At 34.2% G+C, this 20,419-nt stretch overlaps 1 protein-coding gene across 2 annotated transcripts; it reads right to left on the reverse strand.

Moving 5' to 3' along the window:
- Positions 1-118: 118 nt before the first annotated feature.
- Positions 119-16,012, reverse strand: LOC142529322 (uncharacterized). Of its 2 annotated transcripts, none has more exons than XR_012815883.1 (19): positions 15,466-16,012; positions 14,969-15,100; positions 14,324-14,395; positions 10,773-10,843; positions 10,560-10,659; positions 10,391-10,486; positions 8,615-8,741; positions 7,670-7,803; positions 7,523-7,582; positions 7,128-7,363; positions 5,981-6,410; positions 4,083-4,406; positions 3,400-3,978; positions 3,148-3,321; positions 2,438-2,668; positions 2,071-2,354; positions 1,225-1,503; positions 618-732; positions 119-374 (listed from the first exon to the last, which is right to left on the reverse strand). XR_012815883.1 is itself a non-coding variant. In XM_075634831.1 (19 exons), the coding sequence occupies exons 1-19, from the start codon at positions 15,613-15,615 to the stop codon at positions 242-244; spliced, it is 3,735 nt and encodes a 1,244-aa protein (XP_075490946.1). In that variant the 5' UTR covers positions 15,616-16,011; the 3' UTR covers positions 119-241. The 2 variants fall into 2 exon arrangements, 1 of the variants encoding a protein (XP_075490946.1); XM_075634831.1 differs by having other exon boundaries at positions 618-740; positions 15,466-16,011.
- Between the last annotated feature and the right edge of the window lie 4,407 nt (positions 16,013-20,419).

The raw sequence follows: 20,419 nt of genomic DNA on the forward strand, positions 1-20,419 counted from the left end.
TTCCAACCAATACCTCAGTAATTGAATGGCAGCATGTTCTTAGTTCTTACAGGCTCATAAAAGTAAAATCCAATGATGGAGAATAATAAACAAATATATAACATTACGTAAACAATGATGCATCAAAATTCCTAAAAATAAAAACATTCGCAATTATCAGTTATGTTTAGTTAGATTAAAGTTTACATTAAACTAGACTAACCGTCTTTTCTATTACAAATAGCTTATGAACATTTTATAATCATCTGTCGATTCTAAGGTTATTACAAAGATGCCCGAGTTCAGGCCTTGAATCCATCCATGCAGTGAATCCCGTCTCTCTTGTAGACGTGCTGTGGATATAGGATCTAAACGCGATCAAGAAGAAGTATCGCCTATACAAACAATCAGAAAGAGAGTAGATTTGTCAGAATATAGTCCAGGACCCAACCACAATTTACAGTTGATTCAGCTTCAAGCATATGACATCAGATTTTAAAAACAAATGCAAGTATAAAACATAATATGACATTGAATAATCATCAAGATCAAGCAGTGAAAAACATCACTGGGTGCTGATTAAATATCATATGGAGTTTTGAACTACGGACATTAATAATCTGGAAAATGAGATCAACCTTAGGGCCTTAACACCCATATCCATAAGGTGTGCTCGTTGTTCATCACTGTCGATTGAAAGCTTTTCAAGTTCCTTGCAGTAGTATAATATATCATCCCTCAAATGTCCTGCCCCTGCACACCTTTAAAGGGAGGAAAGAACTTGAAGCACGAGAGGAATAACAACAATGATGAATCTGTAAATTTGTTTATACACTTCAGCGACAGATGAGTGCCAAACAGGATAGCTACTGAAACTAAGTATCATGGTTGTTCACCACCAACCAAATGTTGACCTCTTCTAGGCGAGCATAAGCCTCTCCCACACTTGAGAAATTTTCAATTAGGCAATGACTTGGCTAATCAACCAAGATTCACTACCTTCTACCCACCCTTTCCCATTTAGCATCCACACCTATGGAGATTTGCATACTTTGGTCATTTCTAATCGATGTCTAACACTATGGATCGCATGCACTATCACCTATTTTTAACAAAAACTATCAAAATGCCAATTTACATACAAACAGGATTCAAAAATGATAATTTAGCTGCAATAGTTTTGCAAATGTCTTCTCACCACAACTAATAATCACGTCTCTTGTATATGCAATAACGGTAACGTACCTATCTATAACCGAGTCAACATCAGCCTTGCTCTCAGGGCCACGAACAAGAACCCTAATTAGGCTTAGGATGTCCCTATAGTCACCCATTTTCCGTGCTTCATCATCATCAGAACTCACATTTTCTTCAACTGAAGTTTGGGAGTGTGAACCTCCGATCAATGATCGTGATACAAGTGATGTTGACATCGCTGCTTCGAGTCTAATGCAAATGATGGCCATAGCGTAGGCAACCCCTCCGAACCCTGTGTGTGATATGAAAAGATAAGACCCTGCAGTGCTGTTAAGAGAAACAAAAAGGAGCAGTTAAAAGTGTCTTTAGAGCTCCCTGATATTATTATCAAGATATCAGTTGAAAGAAGGGATGTCAGAAGGGATGTCGGTAGTGTGCCAATTTCTTAACCAGTTGGTCATTTTAACAAATTTTGCGTACATGAACTACGAAGGTTTTCAGACATCACTACAATGAAAATCATTTATGCAACGTCAAAAGCTGTATAAATATAAGAGGTGGTTAAAGATAGCAAAATAGTATAGAGGCTTTGGCACAAAACCAATAACCAACTTTTAACACGATTTTCCCAATTTGAATCATAAAGAAGCTATATCATGATGTAACACTAGGCCATAATCTTACCAATTTGAATATGTTAAATACCAACGAAAATGAAACTTTCACCTGGCAATAAATTAATTGACAACAGTCTATGTAAAAGGCCTAAGGTAGCATGGATATGGATAAAAAATCCACAATACAACCAGATTCTACATGAAACAAGTGCAGCTAACAAAAAGAATTATTAGACAGTAAAATCAGAGCAGATGTAAGTTGGGATTTATTACTTACTCATCCATACAATATTGAATAGAGTCCACATCTGAAGCTAGAGCTTCTCTCTCTCTCGTTAACGGGATCCTCCTATACGAGATATTGTACATATCATGCTCCAGAGCTGCATATACCTCAGCAGGAGTCTTTACATCACCAACAAAAATATTCTCCCAGTACCCTATGACACTGGCCTGTTCTAACGCAGGATTATATTCTTCACGGTGTAAAAGCATTCGACCACCAGAACGTCTAATCTCAGATATGATATCCTCTTTCAAGCGTGCCTCTAGGTGTTCCACCTGTGAAATAAGACGGTATTTAGTATCTGTGTGACTTCATCAGCCATTTTATATTTTGAATGACACCTTGAATGATGGCATACCACTGAACCTGTAATTCCTATGTGTTTGAGAGTATCGAGAGGCTTATCTAATTCCCTAAGTACAAAAGGAGTATTGTTGATATAAACCACGGCTTCTTCCCGTAGATCAATCAAAATCACTTTCTGAGGAGCAGTTCCTTCTGCTGCAGGCTTTGCGCTTAAATAGGCCAACATCTCTTTTGCACCTGTAATTGTTGGGGTTGCCATGCTATACACCGGATATCCTTCAACCTTAAAAAATAGAGAAGCCTGTATTCAGATATCCTTCTCATGTTAAGTTGTTATTTATGTCCAAGCAACTAAAGCTCCATACAACTTGGTCCATTTAAGTTGATCACAATTTGATTCCAAAAGAGTTAGTTCAACATGATGAACAAATTCATATGCTATAGTAATCATATAATGATGCAGATAATAATCTCATAGTTGATAGAGACTGGCCTACATATTGTTAAATTTGGAATTAAAAAGGTTATAGGAAGAAAATCAGCATTCAGTTAATTCGTTTATCAATCTTCCAATTGAAGTATCTAACTTGTTTGGCGATTCTAACATCCCTATGACCTAAAGTTTTTATATCCAATGTCATCCCAGTATACAAACCTATTGTGCACATGCTGCATAATTACCTAAACCCGATATAAATCAGATGACTCGTGCTCTATGTTATAAGACTTCCGGTTCATTCGAGTAAAGAAACATCTAGGTACCTTGTGGACATGTCGTGATCCACGGATTTGTATGCGTCTCGAAGTCCTTTGTCCAGGAAAGAAATACATTTTAAGAATAGAACCTTTCCCCAAAACAGAACCATTACGATCCTTCACAATTGCTTCCATGACAGCATCCCCATGTTGAGATTCATAAGGAGCTCTCAATTCTTCCTACATTCAAAAGTCTAACATACATCGAAAGGTAGAGGAAAAAATAAAACATTCAGCGAATTCATGTGAAAAGATTACAGGAACAGAAAAGAACCGCCCAGGCCTCAGTCTGATTGACCATTTCATTGCTTGAACCTCTGGTCTTTGATGTAACCAACTCTTAAAGGTCATTCTTGGCTTTCCATGTTCGCAAAATCCATCAAATGCTTCACTTCCTATGTATGCTGAAAATGCAATTAAGCGAAAATAACGTTCCAAGTATTCAGCGCCGCGATTTAGTGCCACCTTTCTTTCTCTTGGTTCCACATGTTGCTGATTAAATAGCTTTCTGTATTGTAAGACGGCTTGCCGTATATTCTGCAAAACTGAACATTGATCGATTATAACATCTAAAGCTTTTCGGCATTCCACCCCGTTATCAAATAATCTCGTAATCTTCCACAAAAATAGGATGTCCTTTATCCCAAATGCGGGAGTTGAATCTTCCATTGTCTTAGTTTCTACAGAAAGGCAATTCTGACTTCCATCATCATAGTGATAGCCCAACTCCCTGTTTGATGGGTCATCAAGTGATACCCTCATTGGCCTCCCATTATTGATCCGGAGTTTCAGAAGGCAAGCAATTACGGTACCTGTTGTCGTCCTTCCAATACCCATCTGTTGAAACTCATTCCATAAGGAGGGTGGTATATTGTACAAGTGGATAAAAAAAATTATTCAGAAACCAAATGAAAAATCAAGGACCAGTCATGATGTTGAACCTGGCAGTTAAATACGAAAGCAGTGTCACCGGAAGCAGATAAAATATTCCTGGTCAAGGTGTCGAAGTCAGAGCTTTTTGGAGCTTTTCCATCAGTGATCGGAACACGAGCATATTTCACGGGGAATCCAGCTTCTTCAAAGCACCTAAATACCTCCCGTGGGGTCTGAACAACTTGCAAGCTCACGCATTCCCAAGAATCAAATATTTGTCCATCATCAGTTTCGTGGATAACCATTATCGTGCCTTGGTACCTTTCAGCTTCTCGTAAAATATCATCTTTTAGACGAGCTTCCATTCTTTCTACTCTTTCACAATCTATCCCCTAGATACAAGTACAATAGCCCATGAGTTTCTCAAAAAAATAATTGATAATATCGATTCAAATGATAGTTGAAGCATATAGAGTAGTATTGTTCCACACCGTAGAGGTGAAAAATTGCAGAAACAAATTCAGTTGAAGATGGAGAGTTTTTGCTCAGATTCATTGACGCAAAAATGATTGCCATAGATTTTAAGATTATCAATACATAATTTTTTTCCCATAAAAGCAATTGTGAGATTCGAAGTTCTCTCCCAACAAACTACCTCAAAACAAAAGATCAAGAGATTTTCTTTCATGAGCCTCAAATTTAAAACATTACGAATCTTAATGATCAGACCATAAATCGTCCATAATGGGATCCATAACTTGGGACCATAACAATGCTAGTGTTTGTAGAGGCCTGGTGTAACAGCCACTAGACCAGATCTAATGTTTGCACCAAGGTTGCAGTCAAGGTTATGCAAGCTTAAGTCAGTTGCATTTTGGAGCAAAAAAACGAGTTCTAGAATACTTAGAAGAGACAACACACCTTCATATTTGGTTTAATCTACAATAAATGGAAATTTGATTGGATTTGTGGATACCAAACGGGCACCTCAGGACACTGGTTTTTGTTCAATTCTGGAGTTTTTTTCTTGGAATTCTGATAAGTAAAATGTTGCTCAGTAAACAGCTGAGATGGACTACATCTCTGGAACAGCAGCAGTGAATCAAGCAATTTGGATTAGAAAGTTGCTTGTTGAGGTGGGACAAATACAATGGGAGCCCACAGTGATCAGTTGTGATAATAAGTTTGTGATTTCTATTGCTAATAATCCTATTCTACATGGAAAAACTAAGCCTATCAACGTCAAGTACCATCCTGTTGGAGAAGCGGAAAATAATGTTAAAGTAGCATGATTAATTGCAAGTCAGAGGAACAAATCATAGACATTTCGTCGAAGGATTGCCAAAAGCCAAGTTTGAAGTTCTTGGGTCAATGATAGTTGTTTCTAACAAAAATCTCGAGTAGTGTTGATGTTAGAGAGTTTTTGCTCATATCCATCGAGTCAAAGATTACTACCATAGATTTTAGCTACTACAAAATCCATCACTAGGTTCTTTATGTTGGTAAAAAAATGTCTCTTATTTTGTTATCAGGTCTTTTAAAAGGTTTCTAGATTTCAAGGAATCGGATATATTTCCAGAAGATTATTTTCTTTGTCAAAACTGGCATGTTGAAGAAGTTTTTCAATGAACTTTCATTCTCAACTTTTCATGAAAATATATTTACCTTCAGCAAGACCCTTGTTTCAAGAATAACATAATTTGCTTTTTACAGACTTGAATACACATATCATTCTCAACTTTTCATCAAAATATTTTTTCCTCCAGCAAGACCCTTGTTTCAAGAATCACAGAATGTTCTTGTTACAAACTTGAATACACATATCAAGTATTCAGCTACGTCACCTTCTCAGAGAATCTTTGACCAACAAAAAAAGCAAGATCAAATTTCAAATTACTAGATTGGGCTGCACATGCATGGGCATTGTAAACTTGATAATCAAAAGTCATAGAACATGATGGCATACCGTGTACTCCAGCATATTTTTATATGGCCTTTCAACCTCACGAAGAACAAATGGTTTTCCGTTGATATATATAACAGGCTCTTCTCTCATATTGTGCCAAAATACTGGACGGCCACCTTTTGAGCTTCCGACTTTTTGAATCACCGATATAATTCCATCAACAGTTGGATTAGCGACACCATAAACCGGAAATCCAGGAATTCCTCTATAATTGGGAGCACCATCCACTCTTTCTGGTAAACAAGGATGTTGACAACCAGGACAGTGGTCGCTTTTAAGAACAGTTTGACTTCCGAGAACCTCTCCCTTTCTTAAAGCAGCCACTTGGCTCATGTCAAGAGGTTGGCCACTGACATGTTCTGTAATCTTTGCTGGCGATGGTTTCACATTTGCATAACCAAGTGCCCCCATTGGGTTTCTCCTCAACAATCTGAAGGTGGCATCAGGTGGTTTGTGGTTAACAAAATATTTGGAAATCATATCGTGGTTTACACTCACATTGTCCGTACCACATGAAGCAACGGTAGCATTTACATCAAAGAGGAATTATGACATTGGAATATATATTCATGAAACAAAGATATTTGCCAAATCAGGTGGCTCAACAAAACTTATCCCACACTCATTTAGATTTGACCATAGGAAACACCATTGTAAATAAGTTTGATTCATTTCACTAGTTTTATTGCAGTCAAGAAGAGAAGAATTGGTTTGATTGAAAAATGTTATCTCCTTTGTAGAGAAGATACACTCCATAAAAAATTAAATCGGTGTGTAGTTATCCAAGCCCACAACTCACTAATAGATATAATCTAAATGTATTTGCTAACAATTTCATTATGTAAATACAAATCAGTTTCATGCTGGTATTGATAACACAGTCCAGGTGACAGAATAATTTGTTTCTACACTAACACATCAAATGGTCAAAATAATTTGAAGTAAAATTGTTCAGAAGAGAAAATTATAACAGATTAAGAATTTGCATGTGTGTCTCATATTGCCGTCAACTTTGTCTTAATGCTATATCATTTCAAACTAACATGATTACTTCATAAATGGAAATTGAAAAGTACCACCACTGCCTCTCAAGTTTACATGATGGGATGAGTTTTCGATATTTTTTTCAGAAGGACTTCATAATTACCTGCGAAGTACACTATAAAGCTCTGGTCTAGCTCTCATCCACTCAGAGAAACTACATCGACCTGGGGAAGAAGGATGGAGAGCTTCTCTTTCTGTATGGAGATAAACAGCAAAACAAATAAGGAAATAATATCTCTCCAAGTACTCCACAAAAAATGAAAGGGACGCTTCCCTCTTCATTTCATCATCTTGATGCAAAATGCTACTTCGGTAACCAGCAATAGCTTCCCGTAAATTCTGTAATAAGAACCAAGACACGTAAATTCCAAAATGGAGAAACATTGATTGCAAAGGAAAAGGATTAAAACTAATTCAAAGAGGCATTAAATGATCTCAAATATTATTTATAATAGAAATGGAACCAATTATCATACAAAAATCATCAATACCTCGTACCTGCATAGAAGCACATTTATCTATGACTTTATCAACTTGTCTTTTACCTTCCACGCCACCCTTAAAAAATAACTAGTCAATATAAATTGACATATATTATTCTTTAATTGACAAACTATGGGGTCTGGATCATGATTTTCTTTGTACCTCTAAAACCCTTATGAGGCTTCTAATGACTGCATATTCTCCTCGGCGGATCGACTCCTCTGAATTCGGTAAATCATCAGTGATTCTTGAAGAGCAATCAGAAATTTTTCCCATGGAATGGGTTCTTTGAATACCTATTGTATGAATATATCAAAACATACCTTTAACATTAAATAAGAAAAAGAGAAAGATAAAAGATGAGATTGTCCGGTAAAAAAGGTATTAATAGACCACAAGGGTTTTAAATCAACAAGTCTCCAGTGAAGCAGGAATTCCAAGACAAAACCCGAGAACAACAAAAAAATCATAGGAATTAACATTGAGAGAACTCAATAAGTCATACAAGATTTGGGAGATGAAGTGCACTTTGTGTAAGTCAGCCAAATGAATTCCATATTGAGGAATTGAGAAATATATTATGACATTACTGATGTTTAGTAAGGCCAGGATTTTCTTTCCATATCGAGGATAGTCAAATTAAGCAAGAGTTTGATTCCTCCAGAAGTGCATTTATGGGGATCTCAATTTGTTACCAGAATGGGTCATCTAGTTCTTTCAGTATGTCAGGAAGCAAAGACAACTTTCTAAATAAGTAACCTATTTACTCCAGATCTTTAGTTATCACTCCTTGAGAAGGCACTATGCAACTTACTTTATCCAGATGATGTGCTTCAAGTAACAGCTTCAACAGGTAGGATAGCTGGCACAGAAATAAATTCATGGAAGGGGAGCAAATGGGCGAAGGTTTGTAGAATACATAAAAATAAATAAAGCAGATCAAGAAGCTAGGTGCACTAAGCAATGGTAGCATTGACAAGAACAAACAGAATTACATTCCTTTCTATATGTACCTAGGTTACAAGAAAAGTAAAACTGGAAACGAATGGGCCATAAAAAACATGGAACATAATTTTAAACAAACCAGGACATGTAAGAAAAATGAACCTGAAGCTCCAATTCGATTAACATAAATCAATGTAGCAATCACCATCCCAGTGGTTGTCCGTCCACGGCCCATCTGGCAATTAAATATAACCTCCGTCCTCACATTAGCTTGAGAAATTTTGTGAACCTAAAAGGTAAAGAATGTAAGGACAGCACAACATTGACACCCAATTACTGGTTATTGCACCAAATTCATCACCACATTTAGAAATAGAATAAACCGACTAAAATATATGAACGCCTATCCAAGGTCAACGCATTTCAATCTATCAAAATCCACCTTTAAGAACATCATAACCATCCATTAAATGAGGGGTGGTCGTTACTGGCTATTGCCATACATGGTAGGGGTACGACGTATGAACTGTTTGGTGCAAATCTCCCATCAAATGGCGTCAATTTTCACATAAACCACACTATATGATATGTAACTCTCTTTTATCATTTGCCTGATGGTAGAAATCAAGAGGTCAGCAAGTCAACGGAATGTAGATTGACCAGCTAAGGGAATGGAAATTGTATAGGGAGTTCTAGCAAGTGGGGAGATTTTACCCAATCCCACCATATTCAACTAATTCCAAAAAAATTATAAACTGTCTGAATATATTAATGAATAAAATCAAATTGCACAATTCAATATTTTGGAGTAATGCATAAATTTTAAGATCTAAAACCAACATTACATTTATTTCTATATACATCAGAAATATTAATGAATTGTATGTGACACTGTATCTTTTTCATACAGACATATGTAGTGATAAATAAAATCTCTCCACCCATATAACGGATTACAATGAATTTACTGTATTATCATATTTTTAATCAAATTTTATATTAAAAAATTTATGTTTTCATAATTTATTTAATGAGATGTTTAATCTAATATTCAAATCTTTGATGAATATTCATATCCTTATATTACATAAAATGGATAGCCCCATTAAACCAAGCATTTAAATGAGAAGTAAAAAAAAAAAAAGGAAAGAAGAAGTTGACTCCTATAACTTTTTTAGCATCTTCTATCAAATAGTGACATGGGATTATGCTTCAGGTGTCTAAATCTTGAAATTGGCATGCAAACTATCCCAAATTTGATTTAGAAACAGAGTATGTGAGTGCGCCTACACACATGCATATAATATAATATTATATGTGTGCGTGTGTGTGTGGATATAGATATTATAAACTCTTTCATGGGTTCGCAATTTTCAATAATTGAAGTGTTCTTTATGAAATCAGATTCTCAAACAATTTACTTTCTACTCTTCAAAAAGATTCAGCACATGTACAAACGCCCAACAAACCAGAGAAATACAGTGGAGCAGAGAGTTTGTCTTCAGAGATAAGACTGAATCTTCTTCATGTGGATTAAGAATGCTGCCAATTAGACAGACATCTCAAGATAGTGGATCCAAATGTCTTTATGACCCTCAATTTTCATGAAATACAATTAGACAACTATCATGAGATAGTGGAGCCTAATGTATTTATGGCCCACAATTTTCATGAGATACATGTCGTACGATTGTACGGTCAAGGGCTCAGATATAAACATTTTGATCCACTTTTTTGAAGTTGATATTTATCCTGATTTCAGTTGCATTTGTGTTGGTTCAAGGCCAATCACACTGATGGTTCACTTGTCTCATATATGACAAATGACTAGAAGAAAAGAAGACAGCACGGCAGTTAAAAAAATCCAACGATGTCAACAAATGAACAGGACATTGAAATGTATATATTATTCAAAGGTAATAAAATATGAAGACTAACCAGCATATCAAAATCCTGCTCTTTAGGTGATTTTTCATCCGTTACAGGAACACGTTCATAGAAAACAAGGTACTGATGTGTCAATTCCTCGTACACCTAGCTTGGAGAATAATAGTAGCATAAGTAAATACTTTATAGTTATTGATATTTTATGAGCTAGAATGCAGACCTCGAGTGGTGTTTTAACTGAATCATGTGAAACTGGCTCCCACTGGTCCACCATCTGACCATCTGGTAGCTCATCAGTTACAAGGATCTTATTTCCATATCTGTTGATTCACATGAAAATAAAGTCATAAAAGCAAGGGTGGTGACCATAAGAAAGGCAAAAGAATTACTATGACATAAATCTAAAAGTGCCGTTGAAAGGCTGGCGGAATACCTGGTGGCTTCTATGAGGATATCTTCTTTCAAACGATCTTCCATTTGCTCAACCCTGAGCCTGTTAATACCCTACTTTTATATAAAAAAGATAGTGACGAACAGCCTAGACTATGGGAATTGAATCAAACTTGAATAACTAAAGAAAACATTGATAAAAGCCAATAATTTACCAACGGCCACTTAAGCTTAGAAAAAGAGTGTCATGTGGGAACAGGAACAAGAATGGAAATAGAAACTTTGTCAATTGCTACAAAATCACGATAAAGTATATGCTTGCATAGACAGCGCAAGTAAGAAACAGGTTAGAAATAATATATGGATGCATGATAACAAATTATAGTACTTGTTCAACAGAAATTTTGTTCTAAAGAGAAAAATACACTAATTAAAATGTCAAATTTATTGAAAAAGTTGACGAACAACTTCAAGAAAAATATAAACTTAATTATAATCAAATCATCTTATTCTTCTACATTGGTTTGACTTCTTCAATTCAGGACTCGATAGCATAAATCTTAGTGCTAGGACCCGGTTTGGGACTTGGATTTGCTAGAGCTTCCTTTGTTGGCTGTGAAAATTCCTCTATCTTGAATTGACTTCATGTCCAATCGGCTCTCAAGAGCTTGTTGATTGCCTATTGAAGATTTGTTGATTTGGGAGTTTGCAGGATAGCTTGTTGACCACAATTTTAATTTATGTTCACTTCTCAATGCTTGAATCCTCATGTATAAGATGACTTGGGTATTTGTGGGGATGACAACGTCCTATGGAAGAATTCCCTGACCTTGAGCCTCTTTGTAGAAATTTTCAGGTATGCCAGAAGAATCTACTTCGACTCTATATGTAGATAATGCAGTGAAAAAAATCTCTAGCTTTGGAATAACTTGAGCCCTCACTTCAAGGACGAGGGCTTGATCCTTGGTATAGAATTGAACCTTTATAGAGATTTCATATTTTTCAAGATTTCCCTACAAAGAAATTTTTTATTTTCTCTACATTTTTTATTTATTTTCGTAGTACATTTTTCAATAATGTTCTTGGTTCCGAGTGCATACTTATGTAGCATAATTCTCTGACTAATTGTTGAGCATACTTAGTACTCATAATTCATTTAAAACCGTGGGAAACCCTCCACTCCAAAAAGACCAAAGTACTAAACACGTAGGAATAGGAGCTTTTGATTGTGCATTCAAACGCGCCGCTTTAAATTTCTTTTTAAATTTATCATAATCTATTTTATGAGGATTTCAATGCGTCTGAATACACGTCAAAATTAGATAGATAAATCTATTCAGGTATCTATTCATAGATGTTTATATTCAAAGAACATTAAATCTTTATAAAGCGATGACCACTCTTTTGCAGGAGATGGCCCTAGAATCAGAATATAATTCTCTCTACTAGAAATGCCAGGACAAACTTTTAATATAGTTGCTTTTGTAATATTCAGTTGTTTTGCATTTCATTTGGACTACCTAAAGGTAGTTGTAGATCATTGCTCTAGAGATTCACTAGGTGACTGTTACATACTAGCATGTAACAACCACCCAATGAATTTCCTATGCAATATGCTATAGTTAACATTTACAAGTCCAATTTTTTTAGTATTGTGTGGGAGACACCAATTGAACTGGTATGATAGTTTGCTACATGCCGAGAGGATGAGCTAGTTTGTTATATGATCCATGACATATCCTTGCATGACATTAATATAACATCATCGCATGGGTGCATTACTATGTTTCTTTCATGCTTATCTATTATACTTTGTATCTATGTATTATGCGACCTTTTCTCACGTGTGTTTCATCAAACACTCTATTTCATGTACCACTTGTAGGCTTTAGAGAGCAAGATTAGAAAAATTAACAAGAGATGGATCAGAGTGTAGGAGAGATGCTTTCTTTCAAATTGTGGATAGGGGCCTTCGCCGAGATCCCATTAATTTGTTGGTATGTAATAATTATTCATTTATTTTCTTTCATTTCATGTTTATGTTCATTATGTTTTTATCACTTATATTATATTGCTATATACATACTCTATATATACAGATAATATTAATTAAAGCGAAGTTGAACCTCCCGATTTCAGAGACGCTCATGCGCATTAAATGAGCCAAGATGGCAATCCCAAGAAAATGTATAACAAAAATTTGGAACAAATGTTTTTTTCTCTGCGTAGACCCCTCGTGCAACATTAATTGAATTACTAAACCATGATATTCAAGACTTTGCAATCCATCTCTCTTATCTGTAGTTTGTCCTTAAATGGGCTATATTTCAAAGAAAAAGAACTAAAGATCATATGTTTTTGTCAATAATTTGCATGTTGAAAAACAACAGTTGAGACAGTTGTAGAACTTAAAAGATAAGTTGTACCTTTACCACTCAACGGAAAACACTTATTTGTACAATTGGTTTCAGGCCACGTGTTAAATTCCCATTAATCGCAAATTCATGCAATTATTTGGATGATAATTTTTTAGAAACAATAATTATCCCCACCAATATAATGATCAAAACATAGTTCTTATCCCATTGTAATTGTAAAGTTTAAAATTACACTATAACTGCAATATATAATTTCGGTAGAGCAGCAAGCACCAAGCCCAACAGTTAGGTCGGGGTGGTGTGGCGTGGCTGTTTGAATGAGCTCGTGTAGGGGGGTTAGGATTCACATGATAGTCGACTAAGCAAACAGGATGTGTACTAGGAAATATGGAGATTCAGGAAGACAAATTAATTGACACTTTGACTGAATTTACAGTTGGCAAAATTACAAAAAGGCAATAGATGAAACGATACCAATTTATCCAGCTTTAAAAGTGTAAGATAATTCCTCTAAAAGATTTTGATATCATAATAAATGCCATATTTACGTCAATTTTATCATTAAAGAATGTATTTCTATCTTTTAAACTGATTTCACCAAAAGAACTGCTAATCCCTTCTCTATATTTAGTTAAAACTTAGTTGGTGCCTCCCTCTCGAGAAGCTAGAGATACCAAAGCAAGAGATATACCTAAAGACTATGAAGCACATGATGGGAAGCTTCACATGAGTACCAGAAGTCAGAATAGATAAGAGGAAAATTGGATAAAAAACCCAAGGCAGGATACGTAGAATATCATCACAAAAGCATAAGGCGAAAATTATGTCTAGCTCCTACTTGTAGGGGCAACTGTACGAAACAAGTAAATAGAGATCTTAACCACAGCCACATCCCTATGATCCAAAAATATCCCAACAAAAACCCTAAACAAAATAAATCACACCCAAATAGACATTTCCATAGAAATATCCTATCCCGTCCTTAGTTTCTTCTTGCTGATAAGAATATAAAAGTACACCAGAATGGAAAGAAAAAATTTTGGTTTCCATTTGAAGAAGTTTTAGGTCCTAAAATTCTTCTTCCAATTCTAGAAAGAAAAAAGGCAAGAAATCAAAAAATATTCACCAATTCGGTATAGCTAGTAGTAAAAACAGCAACATTTCAGAATATAGATTCCCACAAAGGCCAGGTAATTATTTCAGTTGCATTACCCACCGTATACTCGAGATTTGAAAAGGGCTGCTCCACATCACGCAGAACAAAAGGTCGACTGTTAACGTAAATAACCTGTTCCGTTACCAGAAAAATGAGGTGGTAAGGTCCTTGCAAATCTTGCAGAAAATCAACAAAAAGGTTAATTTTACGACTTTAATACTAATAATAATCCATCATCTGGTATTATCAAGCACACACTTTCATGCTTGGCAACACAACCTTTGCCACTAAGGAGGATAATATATGATCATTCAAGATCAGTGGAATTCAAAGGAAGATAAATAGAAGTTGAAACCAAGGGGGACAATGGCTAGTGCTTATAAATTATGTTAACTGTTCCTGGAACAAGGACAAATATGACCAGGGAAAGCTTGTTTCTTTATGTGCGAGAAGGTGGGTTGTGGGGGATGGGGTGGGGTGGGGGGTTGATGAGAGACAGAGAGTAAATATTTGATGTAGTGTTGAATCACCTTGAAGTGATCACAAAATAATGTAGCAGGGAGAAAAGTTACAGAGGCGTGATTCATGTTCTGTTGCATCAATTATAGATAACCTTCCATGCTATTTCCACGAATAACCAAAGATGAAAGTTCGCACAGACAAAAATATATAATTGCAGCTGAACAGTTAAATCTGAAACATTACAGGTTCCTCGCGAAGGTTTATCCAAAGTACACTACTTGGGTCTCCGTTCTTTTGGGCTCCAATGTGAGTGAGAACATTGTGGATGCCGTCAATTGTAGGAATAGCAACTCCATGAACAGGTAACGAGCTTGCCTATGACAAGGTTGAGGCACGAGGAATTGAGTCGAGAAAATTGTGTCAGAAATCTCCATAATGTTGGGATATGATCATGTTGAACTTGAATAATTAATACACCCACATACAGAATAAATGAATGAAACAAAGTTACAACCAAAGTTAAACGAAAGGCAAGGCAGATAAATCATTTAAACAGGGAAGCCAATAAATAGGATATTGGTAGCTATGCAAACCCGACAGAGAAAACTCAATCTTCATTCGCTAATCATCCTAAAAAGAGACAGAGAGAGGTGAAAGAAATAAAATCAACTAAAAAACACGTTTGCGGGAGAAGCAAATAATAAGAAGTAGGTAGGTAAACACTGCCCTTAAACACAAACCTTGCGGTAATTGGGCGCACCGTCGATATGCGGAGACAATCTCTTGTTATGGCAGCCAGGAAAATGATCGCTTTTGAGAATGGTCTTCTTACCCAGCACCGATCCATCTCTCTGTTTAATGACCTGCTCCGGCTCCTTCGGAATCGACATTTCCTCAACCTCCACAACCAGTCAGCAACCTCGATTCACGCAACACGAAATCCACCAGCAATATTCCAATGCTTTCTTTACAAGGTGCGATCTCCTGGGACAGAAGACCGAACAACCGAATCTACGAAGAAGCGAAATTGGGGATTGGTGACCTCACCGGCTCCATTTGCCATAAGCAACAGCACTAGCATCGCGAATGTCCCACGTGGAGACTGTTATCTACTTGTCGTGCTGGAACACTGCCACGGACTCTCAATTAATAGAGGAGGAGATAGGGAATATGCTTTTCACTATTCATTCATTCCTCGGATGACCAGTCTGCCGGCCGGCGTATCGTCCGACAACATCAGCTTCATAAAACAATTTTCTTTTTCTTTTTCCTTTTTTACTAAATACCAACTTAAAATTTTATCAAGAAAAATTTGTATTTTTGTTCCAGAATCTACACCGTTGATCAAAGTTAAACCGTTTCAATAAAAATAAAATTAATCACCATAAAATCACCAACTCCATTATCCTCTCTCCTAACATTTCAATTTTAATATTAATTATTTAAAAATAATTTTACTCTGTAGTAAAATAATGTTTACAAAATATACTCATGATTTAAGAACAAAAGATTTAGTTAGAAAATACTCTTGATTTTGTCCAACAGAAAACTCTTATGAGATCGTCTCACATATTAATTTTGTGAGACAGACTTCTAATCCAACTCAATTCGTAGAAAAAAAAATATTTTTATGCAAAAAATATTTTTTCATTAAGTATAGACGTGATCGATCAGTTTCACAAAAATATATACGTGAGATCGTCTCATAAAAAACATATCAGTGTTTTAATTAAAATATTAATATTAGTAGTAACCAAAAATGGCATGGCTTATTTTTTTGATTGGGTAAATAAATGAATGGTTTTTTTTTTTTTTTTGATAAAATCATAAATAAGTTGATTTCCCATTTTATCGTCGCCATCAAATAAAAACAATCACTCGATCCTATATTGTAAAAAGACAAATTAGACTATTTTTAGTTATTTTAGGGAAACTACTTACCATCAAGTACATTAATTTTCTTGCTTATTACATTAATTGATTGATATTTAAATCAATAAGATGAAAAAAAAAATTATTCATATAATTTGAACAATAGACCAATCATCTATTTATAATAACATAAAGTGGTATCAAAATAAATCATTTTTAAAAAAAAATTGTTCTTTATAATATGGCCTCTTCAAACTTCTTAAGCTAAAAATTAATTTTATTTATTCACCCAATCAAATTTAATGTGATTGTTTTTTTACAAAAATAATTGTTAAAGTATAATATAATGTATTTTACTTAATTTAGAAAACATAATATGATAAAATTAGGATATTCATATTAAAATTTTCCACACGAGAAAAAGGCTATTTTAGCTTTGTGACTTTTAATTCCTTTGTAACTTTATTGAATCCATCGGCAATGAATTTTTCTTTTCAGAATCATTCATATTGACTTTTAAGCTCAAATTATTGGAGATAATTATTTCGATAATTTTCATTGTGTGTTTCATCTATTCGATATTCAATTTCCTTGACATTTTCTACTATTGATAAAGAAAGTAAGTGACAAATACATAAATTATAGGGAAAGTTAATGCAAATAACTCATAGTTATTCTATTCGAATTGTTGATAGTTAACTCAATAATATCACTTATAATTTACATTGATACCTCGTATGTTATAATTATAGAATAATGAAATGATGATAATATATTTGTAACTCCTGTAAAAATTCATATGTTTTAATTTACCGTTTATACTTTTATCGTCAGCTATTTGTATTATCGGAATTATGAGTTTTCGTAGTCTCAGTTTAAAATTTTGCGCAGAGATTGTCACAATTGTTTCCAATATGATCTAATTGTATTGATCCTTCATAATTTGATTGCTTAGTGTTCGTTCTGGTTTGAGCAAAATCCAAAAATCAGCCTGTTGCAATTCTTGTGAGTTTTCAACAAATTGCCAAATTTGATATAGGCCATCAAAATTAAAGTAGTGATATGGAGGCGAGCAATTTGATGCTACAATTACGTATCAACAATGACCTATGTCGAGAGAGAAAAAAATTCAATGGGATCGAATGAGGACCCATACATTCGGCTTTAAGTAATTGGTTTACACAGACACATTGAGCTGAAATGTTTATATATATATATACGAGATGGGTCGACTCAGTTCATAAATAGAGTGAAAAATAATAATTTTGGCAAACAAAATAACATTTTCCATGGGTCTGGTCGGGTCGACGATTAGGTATCACAAAATTAATCTGTAAAATACTCTCATATAAATTTGTTTTGCTTATTATTATATTATTAAATTTGAAAGACTTAGATAACTCACTTTAGTATCGTTATATGTTTTTTCATAAACAAAAAAAATACACATCTTTTCAAATTATACAAATATTACTTTTTATTTCATAAAAAAATAAAAATAAAAAACATATTCAACGAGTTTGCGTATAATATACAACTATTATATCTTGATAAAATATTTTTTTCATCTCTATCCATGTTATTGAATTTTAAATTATCATGCCATCGTAAGCATAAAAAATTTACAAAAAACCCATCCATACAAATTTGTTGGTTTTCTTCTAATAATTTTTATGTTTATGCATGTGGCATGATAATTTCATTAGTTTTGGTGTGAACTCTTTTGACAGTTTTTTTGGTTGATGTATATCTCTTGTTTCGAGATCAGTTTGATGTTTGGGATGACATACTACTTAAGGATGACAATGAATCAGGTTTCGAGTAAGATTCTATATCCCCAATCATCAATTCTATTTATTATATTCATCATCATCCCCATCGAGTATTCAATTTCTTCATCGTCCTTATCGGAGGATTATATATTCATATCTTACCCAAATATCTTATTGCCACCTGTAATAACATTTTCTCAAAATTGAATTATTTTGAGTATGCTATGAATATTTATTAAATTGTTGAGAACAATGAGAAAAATATTAAAATTATCAAATTAAACAGTATAGAAAAAAAACTAAAAATTATAAACAAATTATCCTAACATAATTATCCAACAAAAATAACATCAACTCTAAACTAATAATTTTCTATTTCATTCAACTAATATCGTTCAACAAAATAATATTAGAATTAACACACACACACACATATATTGATTTAATCGGGTATTCGGGTATGGTATATATATGATTATTTAAGAACCATCTCCATCATCATCCTCATGTCCGAAAATATCCATGCCAATCATCTATTTATATAATCGAGTAAAAAAATTCATCGTACCCTCATCTATTCGGGTCGGGTGTCGGATTCTCCATCGCGTTTCGAGTAAATTGTCATCCCTAAATTCATACTCTTACGGTCTACTTCTTTATCCAGATTTTTAAGACCCGACTTTTGTCTAGACCATATTGTTCTTGTTTTCCAATAATTTCTTCCACTTTTTTCGTTTTTGACATAAGGATGAAATATAAATAAATTTAAAAAATTGTGTTTGTGACTTGCTTCCAATAATTATGAAGATAATTTTCTTTACAACATAAATGAGCACATTTATTAATATCTCGTTGATTGTTTGTAATTCTTTTGTAATGTTGCATGTGACATCATTCCTTCATTTTTCCTTTAATATAATTGGCTCGTCTGCCGGAGTATGGATTACCAAGGATATATTTCCTTGTTAACATTTATCTCTAGGGACTTGAAATTTTGGCAAAGAAAAGTGAATTGTTGTATTTTCTTCGAATCTTAAATTTCATTTATATTTAGTAAATAATATAAGATATTCATCTATTAAACATATGTCATGTAATTCAAGACTATACAAAGCTTGAACGTTTAATATATTGACTATTGAAATTATCTTCCTATTTAAACCGAGCTTTAAATAGGGTAGCAATTCTTCTGGCTATCTCGCTAAGAGATTCTTCGACTAAGACTGACTCTTTGGTCTTTGCCTAAGTCACGTTCCAATAAATTTTGACTGATCTCATAAAACTCATTTCTAAAAGTTTAATAAATCATTATCTGTTGAGATCAAGTATCTGTTGCGATTCCTAATATTATATGTCTAATCATATATGAAATCTTATCTGTTTTTCAAGTCTAGTACACCAAAGTCAAGCATAACTTCGTAAAGATGTATTTTTTAAAAAACGGTATTTTCATAGAGTGTTTGGTGAAAATGAATTTGTTTCCTTCTTGACCTTGTTCCACTAGGTGTGCTTCTCCACCAATTGAAAATCACTTCGGGTCCTCTCATTTTTATTTTTGTATCTTTGGATCGCACACTTTTTCTTGGTGGTTTTGAGAAATTATTCTCCTTACTATGGGTTGTTCACCTTCTGTTGTATTCATTTTTAGATCTTAGATCTCGAGGTGTGCAAAAGACTCTGTAGGATCTTGGTGATCGTTGAACCAATCCTTTCCACTGTTGTCATCATATTATTTTATTTTTTGAGACATTTTGACGAAATTGATCAATTTTGAGTCACCGTTTAAAGGTTTTTCCATTACTCTGGCCTTCCCTATTTGATGTAATAAATGTTCGGTACCAAAGTATGGTCATTACCTTGCTAGAACTGAGGTTTTGTTCTAGGGTTCGGATTATTGTTTGAGTATCATTTAAAAACTCTAAGCTCTGATATCAATTTTATGGTTCAATGTAATTTTTTTCTAAAAATAATGAAATCAAAGTTATTTTGGGGTTTTTTTCTTTCTTTTTTTAATTAGTGGATAAAATTAAACATAATTTAAAAGATTTAG

The sequence above is a fragment of the Primulina tabacum genome, chromosome 16, assembly GCF_025594145.1.
Source record: "Primulina tabacum isolate GXHZ01 chromosome 16, ASM2559414v2, whole genome shotgun sequence".
Taxonomy (NCBI): domain Eukaryota; kingdom Viridiplantae; phylum Streptophyta; class Magnoliopsida; order Lamiales; family Gesneriaceae; genus Primulina; species Primulina tabacum.